The sequence below is a fragment of the Ceratotherium simum genome, chromosome 8 (assembly GCF_057802395.1).
Source record: "Ceratotherium simum simum isolate JZ-2026a chromosome 8, ASM5780239v1, whole genome shotgun sequence".
Classification (NCBI taxonomy): domain Eukaryota; kingdom Metazoa; phylum Chordata; class Mammalia; order Perissodactyla; family Rhinocerotidae; genus Ceratotherium; species Ceratotherium simum.
The window spans coordinates 43,913,939-43,928,382 of record NC_141907.1 but is presented as its reverse complement, the minus strand read 5'-3'; the positions used below and the strand labels follow the sequence as shown (position 1 = coordinate 43,928,382).

Genomic DNA, 14,444 nt, shown 5'->3' with positions numbered 1-14,444 from the left:
AACACAGTTCTAGGTATACACAGATGAATAAACCATGGTCCTTGACTTTCAGGAAGACAGCTTTCCAGGGAAAATTAGCAAGTAAACCAATAATTGCTATATAATATGTTGTTCAATGGTGGAATAAAGGAAATAGGTATATGGCACTAAAGTATTTAAGGGAATAAAGTGATTTACTCCCCATGATATATTCATGCCTATGGAAATTAGTGAAGGTCTGGGCCGGCCCCGTGGCTTAGCGGTTAAGTGCGTGCGCTCCACTACTGGCGGCCCGGGTTCGGATCCCGGGGTCGCACCAACGCACGGCCTCTCTGGCCATGCTGAGGCCACGTCCCACATACAGCGACTAGAAGGATGTGCAGCTAGGACATACAACTATCTACTGGGGCTTCAGGGGAAAAATAAATAAAATAAAAAATTATAAAAAAAAAAAAACAAGCAGTAAATTCTAACAATGGATGACTTAGTGAATTCAATGGATTCTCTAGGGATGCATTTCTAAAAAAAAAAAAAATTAGTGAAGGTCTTATCAATAAATATGTCCAAAGAGGTTATAAAGGATGCTATGAAGAGAAGAAAGGAGGGATGTTCCAGGCAGTGACAGAAGCATAAAACAACATGGTATGTTTGAGGGAGTAGAAACGGCTCAGTATGACTGGATTGTGAAGTACAAGGGAACTAATGGCTGGAGATGAGTCTGAAGAATCAGGCAACAACTAATTATGATAAGCATTGAATACTTCGCTCAGGAGAAAGATTGCTCTGGACTAAAGGATCAATTTGATAAGAACAGAACCAGAGGCAGGGAAACCTATTGTAGGAATATATGAGAGATGATTAAGGCCTAAAATAAACAGTGGGATAGGGTAGATTAGAAGAAATAAGTTTAAGAAGTATTTAGACAGGAGAGCTGACAGAACTCAGTGAGTGGTGTGTGAAGGGAAGACAACCAGATCTAGATAAACTACAGAATGTTAGCTTGTGCAGATGGTGGTGCTACCAACCAAAGTAGAGAACATAGGAGGAAAAACAGATTTGAGGCAGAAGATAAGTTGAGTCCTAGGCATCTGAGTCTGAAAAGCCTTCATCAGAGTGCAAATCCCCAGTGTTAAGTTGGGTATATGAGTCTAGAGCTCAGCAGAGAGGTCTGAGCCTGAGAGAGGTGGGGGAGTCATTAACATACAGGCAATATGTTAAACCAAGAGAATGGATGAGACCACCTGAGAAAACATACAGGGAAAGGAGAAGAGGTCAAAGGTGAATATGCACCCACCTGGAAAACAGTAAATATTTCCGGGAACGGGCAGAGGAAAAAAGCAAAGAACAAATTATAAGGGGTTAAAAAAAAGAAAGAAAATGAAGTCAAGGAAGAGTTTCAAAGAGAAATTATCAATAATGTCAAATGCTACCGAGTGGGTCAAGAAAAGAAAGACAAAGTATCCTTTTGGACCTAGCAATTAATGTCACTGGTGTCATTAACTAGACCAATTTATGTAGTGGGGGCAGAAGCCAGACTGCCATAGGTTAAGGAGTAGGCAGGAGGTAAAGCAGTGTAGACAGGAGAGTGAGATACTCTTTAGAGAAGCTTGCACGAGGGAGAAGGAGAAGCCATTAGCGAGAGGGAGAGGTAGTTAACAGAGATTTTTTAAAGGGATGTTAGTGATGATGATAGTAGCACCTCTCATAGGACTGTTATGAAGATTAAAAGAATTAATAATTATAAACTAGCCATATAAGTGTTAAAGAAAGAATCATTGATTAAAGCAAGGTCCTAAGGAGAAGAGAGGAAATGGGGCCAAGAACACAGGCAGAAAAACTAAGTCCTAAACAGGGAGAACAAACATCCTACCCATTAAGTCTTGCGAGCCTGAGTGTGACTATTGCTAATTTTAAAGGTAGAGATAGGAAGTTGAGACAAGGTGATATCCTGATAAGGATATTACAAGTTGGGGAAAGAGCTTGAAGAGAACAGTAAAATTTGGAACATATGCTGAGAAAAACAAAACTCAAGCAAAAAAAAAAAAAAACAAATGATAGGCAGCAGAGTGGACTCAGCTAAGATTGATAACCACAACAAATCTGCGGCTTCAATCAGAATGGTCAAGCTCTTTTCTCCAAATAGCTCGGCCACTGCACAAAGATGGTAAAGACTGGTCAGTTTATGTTCATAAAGTACTTGGAAAAAATGTGATGAAAGTGTGATTAGAAGGTGACAAATACCAATAATATTCAACTTGTGCATATTTGATATTTTCTACATCTTTCCATAACGTAAGTTTTTTGGTTGACATTATGATGATTCCTTTTCTTTCTTTTTTTTTTTTTTTTTGGTGAGGAGGACTAGCCCTGAGCTAAGATCCGATGCCAATCCTCCCCTTTTTTCTTGAGGAAGACTGGCCCTGAGCTAACATCCATGCCCATCTTCCTCTACTTTATATGGGACGCTGCCACAGCATGGCTTGACAAGCAGTGCGTCGGTGCGTGCCCGGGATCTGAACCTGTGAACCCCAGGCCGCCGAAGCAGAGCGTGCACACTTAACCGCTTGCGCCACCGGGCCGGCCTCGATGATTCCTTTTCTTTTAACTCCATTTTTATCCAAATACTCTTCAAAGTACTTTACAAACTTAAGAGTTATGCAAACATGTAAGTCATATCTACATTTGTATGTGCAGATCACGTCACTTCAAAAAAATGCAGTCGTGCAGAAAATGAAAGACGTGTTACCCAATTTAAACTTCAGTAAGCAAATTGAGAAAGAAAGCTTGTAATTAAGCAAATCAGAATTTAGCCAAGACACCAACAGAAAGTATGAAACAACAAAGCTTGTATGGTTATGTTCTAACTCTGTATCTATTAATTCTCCTGCTTCTTCAGAAAACTGTTTTATGAAATATTAGTGCTTGTAGAAAAAACACAAAAAATATGGTAACACAGAAGAGTAACTTTCAAAGAGACTTATGTTCAAAATGACAAAATCCTTAAGAGTAAAAAACTTATTAAAAAGACCATTATAAAGCATAGCACACTTCAATAAAACACCTCCTGAGATGGAAACAGTAATAGGGTTATAAAATTCTATTTGGGGAAGTAGATTAATCTAAAATAAAAACAAAACAAAACGAAAAACTACTATTCAGTTCAATCCATAATGAAGGGAATGGACTAGAGTGCTCTAAAGCCATCAAAGCGATTCCAGCTATTAACTCTAATAACAAATTGATGAAAAAGGTAAAAGCTGCATAAAAACTCAGTATCAGTAATACCAAATATAACCCAGTTCTATTCACAATCACAGCATACTCATCTCTATCCTTACTATGCAAGTAAATAAATATCCTACCTGCTTGTTATAATCTCTCAGTCCACTTTCCATCATCGCTAATTTTTCTTGTAACTGGTGGACTTCCTGTTGAAGTTCTTGAATTCTGAAACACATTCATAACTAATACCAATATACTTTTGTTCAGAAATACAAAATAGCAAGAAATAAAACTAGATATATTCTTTTGTAAATTCTCTACTTTCTGTTTCTCAATGAGATATGAGGTGCTATGCTAAAGGGTTCCAAAGCCACCAGCATAAATAGAGTACATTACCTTGTAGAGTTAATTTTGTAAGAACAGACAAAAAAAGAGTGGTAAATAATTTGAAACTAATTTGAAAATAATTAGACACATTATACAATAAAACACCTACTATTGCATTTTGATCCTTAGGACCACTCTTCTAGGTATTGCTGCCAATTCCTAGGTTCAAGAAACTGAAAGTCTAGTCCAAAATTCACAACATTATCAAGTAAAATAAGGGACTAAAATGTTTTCTGACCCTAAATGACCACTTATTTTCTACTAAACTACCCTGAAATCTTGGAGAAAAGAAAAATATTGAGAAATACTACAATTTCCCAAATAACTAAAGCAAAAACCCCACTCCTTTCCAGAACTTGTTAATTCTAACAGAATCAAGATTGGTCCAAATTACCTGAATTCTACAATTGCCCAAATGTGTCTGTACTACATCTAACCTTGCCAAGCATTAACATAAATACAACACAACCACTTTCATACTGGAAAGATAAGCCTGAAGCCAGGTCTGCTTTTAAGAGAGATTTTCCATGGGGCAGAGTAAGTGAGGATGGACACAGCTTGTCCCTGCCATTACTGAAACCAACATTTTCCACTAATCTAGGTTTAGGAGAAGAGCATGTACGCAGCTGCACTCACATATATGCATGAATCACTCTGAATACAAACAAAAGGTGGGTGTGCAAATCAAAACAAGATAATCAAGAGACTATGATGGATTGATAGAAAAGAAAAATGTTAAGAAGAAATAAAGATAAAGACAGAAAATGATATATATACAGCCCAAAAAACTCAAATAATACTAACACATTGTCTGAGAAATCCTAGATTATAACTGTAAGAGAAGAACAAAATACAAAATACGTTATGGTTAAGGTCAGATAGCTGTATAAATACAGGTACGTAATACTGTGTTAGAATAACTGAGCTAAGACATCCTAATCAGTACCTCAACCAAATTTATTTTTAGATTGTAACACTGAGATTAATAAAGTGGAACACTCCCCCATATTCTCCGTATAATCTACAAAATAAAAAGTGATCTGTACTAACCATTTCCACTAGCATATTCCATATTTTAAAGTGTTTCTCCAGCTATGACCATAGAGGCTGTCATTAGTGGCTCTCTTGCTCCTTTGAAACCCTTATAATTTTCTTAATGCCATTTTGTGTATTCCTCTTGTCTCATCTTCCCTACTGGATTTTAAGCTTCTCAAAAGCAGCAATACCATCTTATTCACCTTTACATCCTCAGAACACTTGCATAGTGCCTTTCCCAGAGAGCTTAATGAAGTTTTAATTAAAATAGAATTTATAGCTGATTCCAATTTAAGGAAATACAAATAACAGAGCTAGAGAATCATGAAACAAGAATTTCAAAGCCAGTTACAAATCTATTCTTGTCCATTAGCATTGACATAAATCTGAAGTAATAGAGAGTCCCATAAAAAATAACTTTACTTGGGTGATGAAACTAAATGTCAGAGCAATTCTACTGAAATAGGTTCTAGATGGCAGTAAATTGTTGATGAATACAGACAGAAACATCAAACATAGATGTTTCAAACATCAAAGATCTGTTTGAAATCAAAGTTTCAAAACAAGTAAAAACATTCTATATTCAGAATACACTCAGAAAGTATTTACTGAGTGCTTGTGCAAAGTTCTAGGCACTGGAGATACAATAGTTAAGAAGACAAAAGCCCCACTATCAAGAAGCTTACAGTTAATCAAGTGACCAATTAACTAAAGCCAACAAAAAATTACTTAATGCACCTATTATCAGCCACTTGCAGGAGGTCTGCAATGTAAGGGTCATCTGGCTGAGGAACTGGATATGAACTGACTTCAGAGGGAGGGACTGGTTCATCAATCTGCATACGCTGGCGCCTGAAAGCAATACTTCTTTTCTTGCCACCTAAAAAAACAAATGTGTATTTCAAAAAATTAAAAAGAAACAAACCATTGTCTTAGAATTAAATATTCCAGAAGGTTAGCCTTTTTGTTGTAAAGTGTCTCTAGCTCATATTACATATCGATAAAATATTTGCTCCCTCATATATAAATACATACTCTGACCTTTAACTAATAACACATTTCTGAAAACCTCAACAAGACTTGGTTATACAACAAGTTTTACTTTCTGCATCCTTGGCACGTATGCCCAGATTTAATCTGTTCCTCCACTAGATGGGGACCAGACATTGGCAAGGTAAAAGTTGAGTGTGCCTTGTGGCGTCCACTATTATGAGCTCAAGAAATCGTCACCAGCAGAAAACTGTCAAAAGAGGAGCCTAAGGCAGTGAGAACTAAAATACACATGCCTATTAAGCAATGCCAAAAGAGCAGATAACTGAAATTTAAAGTAGCAAAACTAGTATATGATGGAAAGCCATCTGTTATATAAAATCATGCTATAACCTGAACTAGTGGGGAATGTTTTCTTAATTATCCTTAAAACTGGCAGGAGTAATTTCTTTTTATGACTAGATATATCCTGTCTTGGTCCAAACATGGATAATTTACCTTTTCCAGCACCTGCCCAAGATTAGACATGTACTTGAAAAACTCACTGATCCTCACAAAGAACAAACATAACCCACAACTTTGTCTTCATTAGAATCCTAACAAATTTTGTATACGCCTATCTCTCGTTCTGAGGATGAAGCAACTGAGCTAAAAGTATTTAAATGACCTGCTTGTAGTTATACATCTAAACAAGGCAAACCATTTTCTTCTTCCTTTATTTCCTGGTTTTCTTCCCTGATTGCTCCTCAGCTTCTTTCAAAGACCCTCTTCTCTTTTTCCACCAGTCCCTTAAATGCCAACTTCTCTAGAGCCTGTCTTTGGTTCTCTGTTCTCAGTCTACATAATCTCACTAGATATTTCCTACGACACTTGTAGCTTCAATTTCCATGATACTCCAACGACTCCCAAATTTGAATCTCCAACTTCGACCACACTTCTGAGAACAGATCTACATATCCCACTGCATCCCAGAAATCTCAATGTGAATGTCCTGTAGGCACAACATACTTAGCACTCCTGCTCCACTTCCCACATTCTCTATCCTAAGACAATAGTACCATCACTGACTCATTCATTCACTTGAAACAGAAATCTGGGAATTCCTCTACCTCCCAATTCTACCACATTCAGTCACTAAATTCTATAGATTGTACCTCCTGAATCTCTCTTGAATCTGTCGCATTCTTTTCTCAGAAAACTTGATTATCCTCTTTTTTCTTTAATCTTCCAGTTACTTCCGAGATCTCCCATTTTTCCCCACGTTTTCTGCCTCTGGCTCACAGTCCCCCTCTCCATCTCATTTCCTGCCATCTTGAGTGCCACTGATTCTTCCCCCACCCCGGCCTCTCAGTTCCTAAACTGACAACTCTCCTGAGTCTCCTCTCCCCTCAGCTTCAAGCACACAACAACATGATTGTGCTTGGACTTGGTCACCACTTAGAACTGTGCCAACTTCTAGATCTTCAACTCTCTTCTGATTATAATCTTCATTCCGACCAAATTACTATTGGTCCTCCCTCAGTCTCTAAGCTCATAATCCAGCACTTTCCTACACCTCACTTACTTCTATAACCTTGATCCCACGGTTCAGACATCTCAATGATCTTATCACTAGTACTGGAGATTCTTCTACCAACCTTACACCTGGACAACCATCAACCCTGGATATGCCCCATCATTTCTTTTCTCTTGCTCGAGAACTACTGAGCATAAAGCTAGAAATAGTAAAATAAACTAAGAAAGTATATCATTTCCAAATTCTTTGAGTATGGATTACTTTTATAACTAAAGTAATAATAATAATGATAATAGGAAAAAGAATTTAAAATAACAATTAAGGAAATAAAACTCAGGGCACTGAAGTTAGACTACTTGCATCTAAGAAGCTATTATTATATAAGTTTCTAAGCACAAGTCAAAAAACGCTACCTGGATATTCAGAAATAAATCAAAAGTGTTTGTGAATATCCAAATATATCTTTTCAAGCACTAAAACGTAAGCATGAAAATCCAAAGTCCTATTTCAGTGAACAGTTTAAATATCTTTAAAAGATTAGATGCGTATAATTCGTTTTGAGAAGGAACAGATTTACCTGGAGTTTGTACTACAGCATGCAAATTCTTTTCTTGAAGTTGTTGAATTTTTTCATTCTTAGCTTTGCTCTCTTTCTCCAAAAGTTTGAGTTTATGAACATATTGGTTATTTAGAAATTTGAGATCAGCTGTTTCACGTGTACACTTCTTCAATGCAGTTTTCAATTCTTAAAATGAAAAAGATTCAAAGACTATTTTACAGATCAAGAAATCTATGAAGTTCTTCTATTTCACAAAATACAAAAAGTCACATCAATCTGAAAGGTTTCACTTGATTCTTATGCATGCTTTGTTCAGAAGGCGATTACTTTTCTACCACTAGTAGCAAAACTGCAAATAAGTCATTAAGCACAAAAGGGAATTGTATTTTTCTTCTACTGTATGAGCCTAATATAACCACGGCTTTTGATCCAGTAAACTGGGTATGAAGCTAAGGAACTATGAATTCACGCCAGGTTTTAGACAGGGCTCTCTACTGAACATAAGAAGAATTTATAATAAGATAGCCATAAAATTACCCTTTGCACAGTACCTTTGAAATCATTCTATTCTACCTTCCAGCTCAAAGACATAGTATTAAAGAATCAGAATGATACATAGTTTTCACCTCGCTTTATTCCTCTTATTTTCAGTAAGGGAAAAACAAAAGTTGTTTCAAGAACATTTCTTCAGTTCCAGCATTTAATCTTTTCTACAGCAATTGTAAATCTAAAAATATAATCCACATATAGTGAAGACAAATATAGCTATGGAACGCAAATTTATTTTCCTTCTTGGGAACTCTTCAACACACACTACCGTATTTCAAGAGCTGTTAGCAGGAAGACTATCACATTTACTAATCAATAGTTTTAAAATTAGACTAGCCTTTCCTACACATAAAACAAAAAGGGCAAATATACTGCATTTTAAAAATCATAAAACTTTACCTTTAATGTGTTGGTCTGATTGTTCTTTCAGTTTCATTAATTCCAGGTACAATTCATTATTTTCCCTGATCAACCTCGCATTTTCGAGTTTATAAGGTTCCAAAATAAAATCAAAATTGGCACTTTCTTTTTCAGCTTTCACAGCAGATAATTTTGATTTCCGAAGACTTTCTGTTGTATGAACTAGGTCACTAAAATTAAAGAACAGAAAATGTAAATTCAAGGAAATATTCCATTAACTTTCTAACAGCTAAAAATATATTTCTAAAAAGGCTTGAAATATGTTAATGCTAAGTGAACTCAAATCTAAAAACAAGCAAAAACACTAGGAATCTTTCAAGGTACTAGGAAATGTTTAAAAATTTCTCAAAACAAGATTAAAAATTATGAAATACACATAGATTCATCTTTGAATCTCCCCTCTCACTCATTCCCCATGTCCAATTAGTTACCTGATCCTGTTGAATCTGTGAAACTTATTTGGTCATTCAGCAAATATTTACTGAGTGCTTGCTATATGCTAACTGCCAGGGACACAATAAAGAAGAATCAATTCCTCACCTCTAAGAACATACACCAGTAGAATATTTACTCCATCAATATTTACTGAGCAAGGAAGACAGTAAAGAACCCACCGTCATGGAGCTTATATTCTAGTGACAGTTTGTCAAAATGTTACAAGACCATCTGATAAACTCAACAAATATTTCAGTGCCAACTATGTGTTCAGCCTGCCCCAGGTATAGCAGTGATAAAGCCAGTCTCTAGTCTCATGGAGTTTGCATTCTAAAGGAAAGACAAAAACAAGTTTCCAGTAATGATAAGTAGTTAAGGAAGCAGGTAACAGATGTGATGGAGTCCTGCAGGCCATACAGCTAACCACACACAAGCGCAAGGGAGGAGAGAGAGGCGAGAGGGACTTTACAGGCAGATAGAACAGCCTACGGAGAGACCAAGGGTGAGAGTGTACATATGTTTATGGAGCTTCAAGTGGTTCAATACATGGGAGATGAAGCTGCACGGACGAGATTATGAAGGGTTTTGGAGGCCACGTTAAGACCACAAAATATCTTTTATCTATTGTCTCCTTTCCATCATCATCACTTGTAGTCCTACTGCAAAAGCTTCCTAAGCAATTTCCCTGCTGCCGTCTCAAACCACAGGAATAGAGCTCATGTGAAAAGAACAAAAATTACAAAGAATCTTTCAGTTAAGGTAACGTAACACCTAAAGAAATGACCAACCACATATTAAAGAATCATTATTAATACAAGAGTAATTTTTTTTTTTTTTTGTGAGGAGATCAGCCCTGTGCTAACATCCGCCAATCCTCCTCTCTTTTTGCTGAGGAAGACTGGCCCTGGGCTAACATCCATGCCCATCTTCCTCCACTTTATATGGGATGCTGCCACAGCATGGCTTGCCAAGCGGTGTGTCGGTGCACACCCGGGATCCGAACTGGCGAACCCTGGGCCACCGCAGCAGAGCGCACACACTTAACCGCTTGCGCCACTGGGCCGGCCCCCAAGAGTAATTATTTTTAAAGACCAGTGAGTGAGGCAGACATAGAACTCCCAACTATATCAGAAAACCACATAAAAAGCTGTAATTCTATTCACAGGGAAAACCCTCAGGAATGTTTACTCTGAACAGTACAGTGTGAATGGTGACCCCCGGAGTTTTGCAATGTGGAGGCCCTGAACTGATGACAGGGAAGCAGGATCTGAAAAGAATAGAGGAGCTTTGGAGGATTTTAGGACTTTTCAAAAATCTACCCATTTCTTTACTGAAGCATGAAGTTCACCAGAAACTAGATAAACGGAATTAAGGATCATACAGGTTTCAAACTGTATTTTCATTTTTACCTGAAAAGTTTTTCTACCAAAGGTAAACACTCCACTGTCAGAGTCTGGCGGTATCCCAACTGATCCAACCTTTTCCTAATATTAATATACTTTCTTTCTGCAGCTGTGGCCATCTTGTCTCCCAAAACTAGTTTTATCCACTTCCAAAACTTAAAGTCCTAAAAGAAAAGAGAGAAACGTCATTCTATTATTGTAGCTATTATTATCGTTTCATGACAAGAAGAAAAGATTCTTTTAATATGAAGCAAATATCTTTTGTTTCTTTTTAGGCAGGCAGCTTTCTGGAATATTTAGACAGATTTAAATCCACTGCTTATAATATTCATGCTGCTTCATTAAAATAAGTATCTCTTCATAAACCTGTGTGTAAACAGTAAACCTTCTACAATTTTATTTATTTATTTTATTCCCCCAAAGCCCCAGTAGACAGTTGTATGTCATAGCTGCACATCCTTCTAGTTGCTGTATGTGGGATCCGGCCTCAGCATGGCTGGACAAGCGGTGCATCGGTGCGCGCCCAGGATCCGAACCTGGGCCGCCAGCAGCAGAGCGTGCGCACTCAACCGGGGCCGGCCCATCAGTAAACCTTCTAGAAGAAAACAAAGAAGGATACTTTCCCGAGCCTGAGATAGGCATAGAATTCTTAGAGACGCCTCTTTTTTTTTTTTTTTAAAGATTTTATTTATTCAGTTTTTTCCCCCCAAAGCCCCAGTAGACAGTTGTATGTCATAGGTTCACATTCTTCTAGTTGCTGTACGTGGGACCCGGCCTCGTGTTGGAGGGAGAAGTGGTGCCTCAGGGCGCTCCCGGGATCCGAACCCGGGTCGCCAGCATCAGAGCGCACGCACTTAACCGCCAAGCCACAGAGCCGGCCCGAGACGTCTCTTTTAAAACCACTAAATACAAAAGAAAAACTTGATAAACTGGACTTCATCAAATTAAAAATGTCTTCTAATCAAACTATTCCATTAAGAAAACAAAACGGCAAACAAAAGAGTGGGAGAATAATATCTGACAAAGGATTTGGAATAATATAAAGAACTCTTACAATTCATTAATAATAAAGACAAACACTCCAATAAGAAAATGGGCTAAAGACTTGAGCAGGCACGTTGCAAAAGATATCTGAATGGGAATAATCGTATGAAAAGGTGCTTTACACCATTCGTCATCAGGGAACTACAAATTCAAACCACAATGAGGTGCAAATTAACCCATACTAGAATAGATAAAATTAAAAATATGATACCAAATGTTGTCAAGGATTTGGAGCAGCTGGAATTTTCACATTGCTGACAGAAGAGTAAAATCACTGTGGAAAAAGTTCAACACTTTCTTATGAAGTTAAACACCCTTCTACCCTATAACTCTGTAATTCTATTCCTAGGTATTTACTCAGGGAAATGAAAATGAACATCCAAAGAGAGTCTACAAGAATATTCATAGCAGCTTTATTCATAATAGCCCCAAACTGGCAACAACCGATATATCCACCAACAGCAGAAGGATAAATAACCTATGATATTTTTAAACAATGTACTACTACTCAGGAATAAAAGAGATGGAACTACTGATACATGTCAACCACATGGATGAATCTGAAAAACACTATTTGAGCAATAGAAGCCAGACATATACTGTAGACTCCATTTACATAAAGTTCAAGAACAGGCATAATTAAACTATGTGGACAGAAATTAGAACAGCAGTCACCTGGGGTGGTGAGGGTGGGTGGAGATTGACTGGAAGGGCTAAGAGGAAACTTTCTGGAGTGATGAAAATATGCTGATTGGGATAGTGTTATACAAGTGTATACATTTATCAAAGCTTTTCAAATAGTACACTTAAGATCTGCGAATTTCATCATGTAAATTTTACTCCGATTAAAAAAAGACAAACACACACATAAGTATCTCTGTGCATGTATCAATTCTTGTCTTTCTAAATATTTATGAATATATTCTCTATCAATCTGCCCTAAAATGGAGTTATCCAAAGATGACTTCTTTAGTAACTTGGCTCTTTTCTAATCTTTGCCAAGTAAATATAGTTTCAGTACGTATAGTTCCAAACCAAATAAAAACTTTGTTTTACATCTCTATTGTTCTTCACAATTTATACAATGTGAATGCATGTGACTACATGCAAAACCTGATCCTCACAACTATCCTGTGAGGGAGATGGGGCCAACAATACCCTCCTTGGTTATCCTCCCTATCCAAAGACGAAGAAAGGCTGTCTCAAGAGAGAGCAACTCTTCCCAAACCACAGGGCCACAAAGTTGGTGGGCAGCCACTGGGAGCCAGGCCTCCTGAGTTCTGGTCCAGCACTCTGGTTTCTGTATCACGCAGCCTCAACTTACCAAATCACTTCTAAATTGGTACCTCTCCTTGGTTACTCCTTTCTACACATTCTTGCTAACCTTTTCTTTGAGTGGCTTCCCCAGGGACTTTCTGGGTTCCTTCCACAAGAGGGACCTGACTGATGCAGGGTGTTTTAGAGAAACTCCCAGAGACATGAGAAATACACCAAACCAAGAACTAGCAAGGCCTGCCACACTCAGCCATTTCTCCTCTTTGGTACCAACTGCGGTTACCCAGAAATAATACGTCCTCACATCCTGCTGGGGGGGGGGGGGGCGGAGAGGGAGACAACAAACCAAAAAATCATGACCACAGCCTTGTCACACAGGACAGATTAAAAAGATTAAATCCTCCCAGGAAGGACAAAAAACATGTATTAGGCTTTCCCCACCCATGAGCTGCTGTCTTAGCCCCACCTCCATCAACCAAATACTGTGCTATACCGTAAATTTCTAGCAAAACAACGTAAAAGGTTAGGTTTGGAGGCCCCCCACGCATACATGTCTAGAACTATCCGCCTACTTCACCGGGGGGTTGACGCGCGAAAGCCAACACATTATTTTTACAAAAATATCCTGTGTGTATGTACACACAGCGGCTTCAAAACAAAACTTGAAGGTGGTCCCGGAGTCCTTCCTTACTGAACTTAAAACACCCGAGACTGGCAGGTAGCGGGGATGTTTTCAGAGGCGCCGGGCACAGGTTAATGGATGGCTCTCGTCCTGCGCGTTTGGCATTTTTGTTTACAAAGAGCAGGGATGATTCTTACAGGAAGAGGGCATTTTAACTTTTAAATCAGCCCATCAGTCCTCACTGGATCAGGCCGCTCGGCACGGACCGCACAGCCGCCCCGTGGGGCTCGAGCAGCCCCAGGCCGACCCCCGGCCGGCAGCTCTACGGTCGGCTGCTCGAGGGAAGCGGCTGTCGGCAGCGGGCGGCGGGAGTCTCGGCCCCCGCCCCGCGAGGCCCCACTTCCTCCCGCGGCCGCGCGGCCTCCCTGCCGGCAGCGCCCGGGCCCGGCCCCCGGGACCGCCCGGGGTGGAAGCGCCGCCGCCCCGCCCGGGCCTCCCGCCCCGCGGCCGCGCTCACCCGCAGCTCCGGCCGCCGCTCGCTCCGCCTGCGGCCGCATCGCCCCCCGGGCCTCGCCTCCCTCGCTGCTCCTTCCGCCCCGGACACCGGCTCCGGCGCTAGGGCAGTTTGAAAATGGCGCGGAGAGACGATCGGGGCCGGGGCGGAGGAGGCGCCGCAGTTGCCCCGGTAACGGGAGCGGCAGGCGATTCGCGGCGCGCGGCGGGCGCGCACCCGGCGGCGATGGCGGCGCTGGGCCCCGGTGCCCGGAAACACAACGGACGGGACGACGCGATGCCACGGCGCCCCCTGGCGGCCGGCAAACCCCCAACCTCTGCGGGGTCAGAGATGGGGCCTCCTATCGGCCGGGTGCGTTGACCATCTACTGGGCGCGCCGTTAGAACGCTGCCCCAGCCCTGGTCTCTGCAGCCAATCAGCCTTTACCTGCAAGGCGACCGCCTACTCGCCACGTAAACTCCAGCTTAAATATCACCTTGTCTTTGCTACTTTCG

The 14,444-nt window shown here is 39.9% G+C and overlaps 1 protein-coding gene across 6 annotated transcripts in view; it reads right to left on the bottom strand.

Moving 5' to 3' along the window:
* CEP135 (centrosomal protein 135) overlaps positions 1-14,149 on the bottom strand; it is an 80,525-nt gene extending 66,376 nt beyond the window's left edge. For 2 of the 6 annotated variants that reach the window (XM_087434350.1, XM_087434349.1), the window contains exons 1-6: positions 13,954-14,147; positions 10,502-10,659; positions 8,637-8,827; positions 7,707-7,874; positions 5,362-5,503; positions 3,342-3,426 (exon numbers count right to left, since the gene is read on the bottom strand). In XM_087434350.1, coding sequence (XP_087290476.1) covers positions 3,342-3,426; positions 5,362-5,503; positions 7,707-7,874; positions 8,637-8,827; positions 10,502-10,614 — 699 coding nt within the window. In that variant the 5' untranslated portion in view covers positions 10,615-10,659; positions 13,954-14,147. Of the gene's footprint in view, positions 1-3,341; positions 3,427-5,361; positions 5,504-7,706; positions 7,875-8,636; positions 8,828-10,501; positions 10,660-13,953 lie in introns of those variants that run through there. The other 4 variants (XM_087434347.1, XM_087434351.1, XR_015552920.1 and 1 more) reach the window with 3 other exon arrangements.
* Between the last annotated feature and the right edge of the window lie 295 nt (positions 14,150-14,444).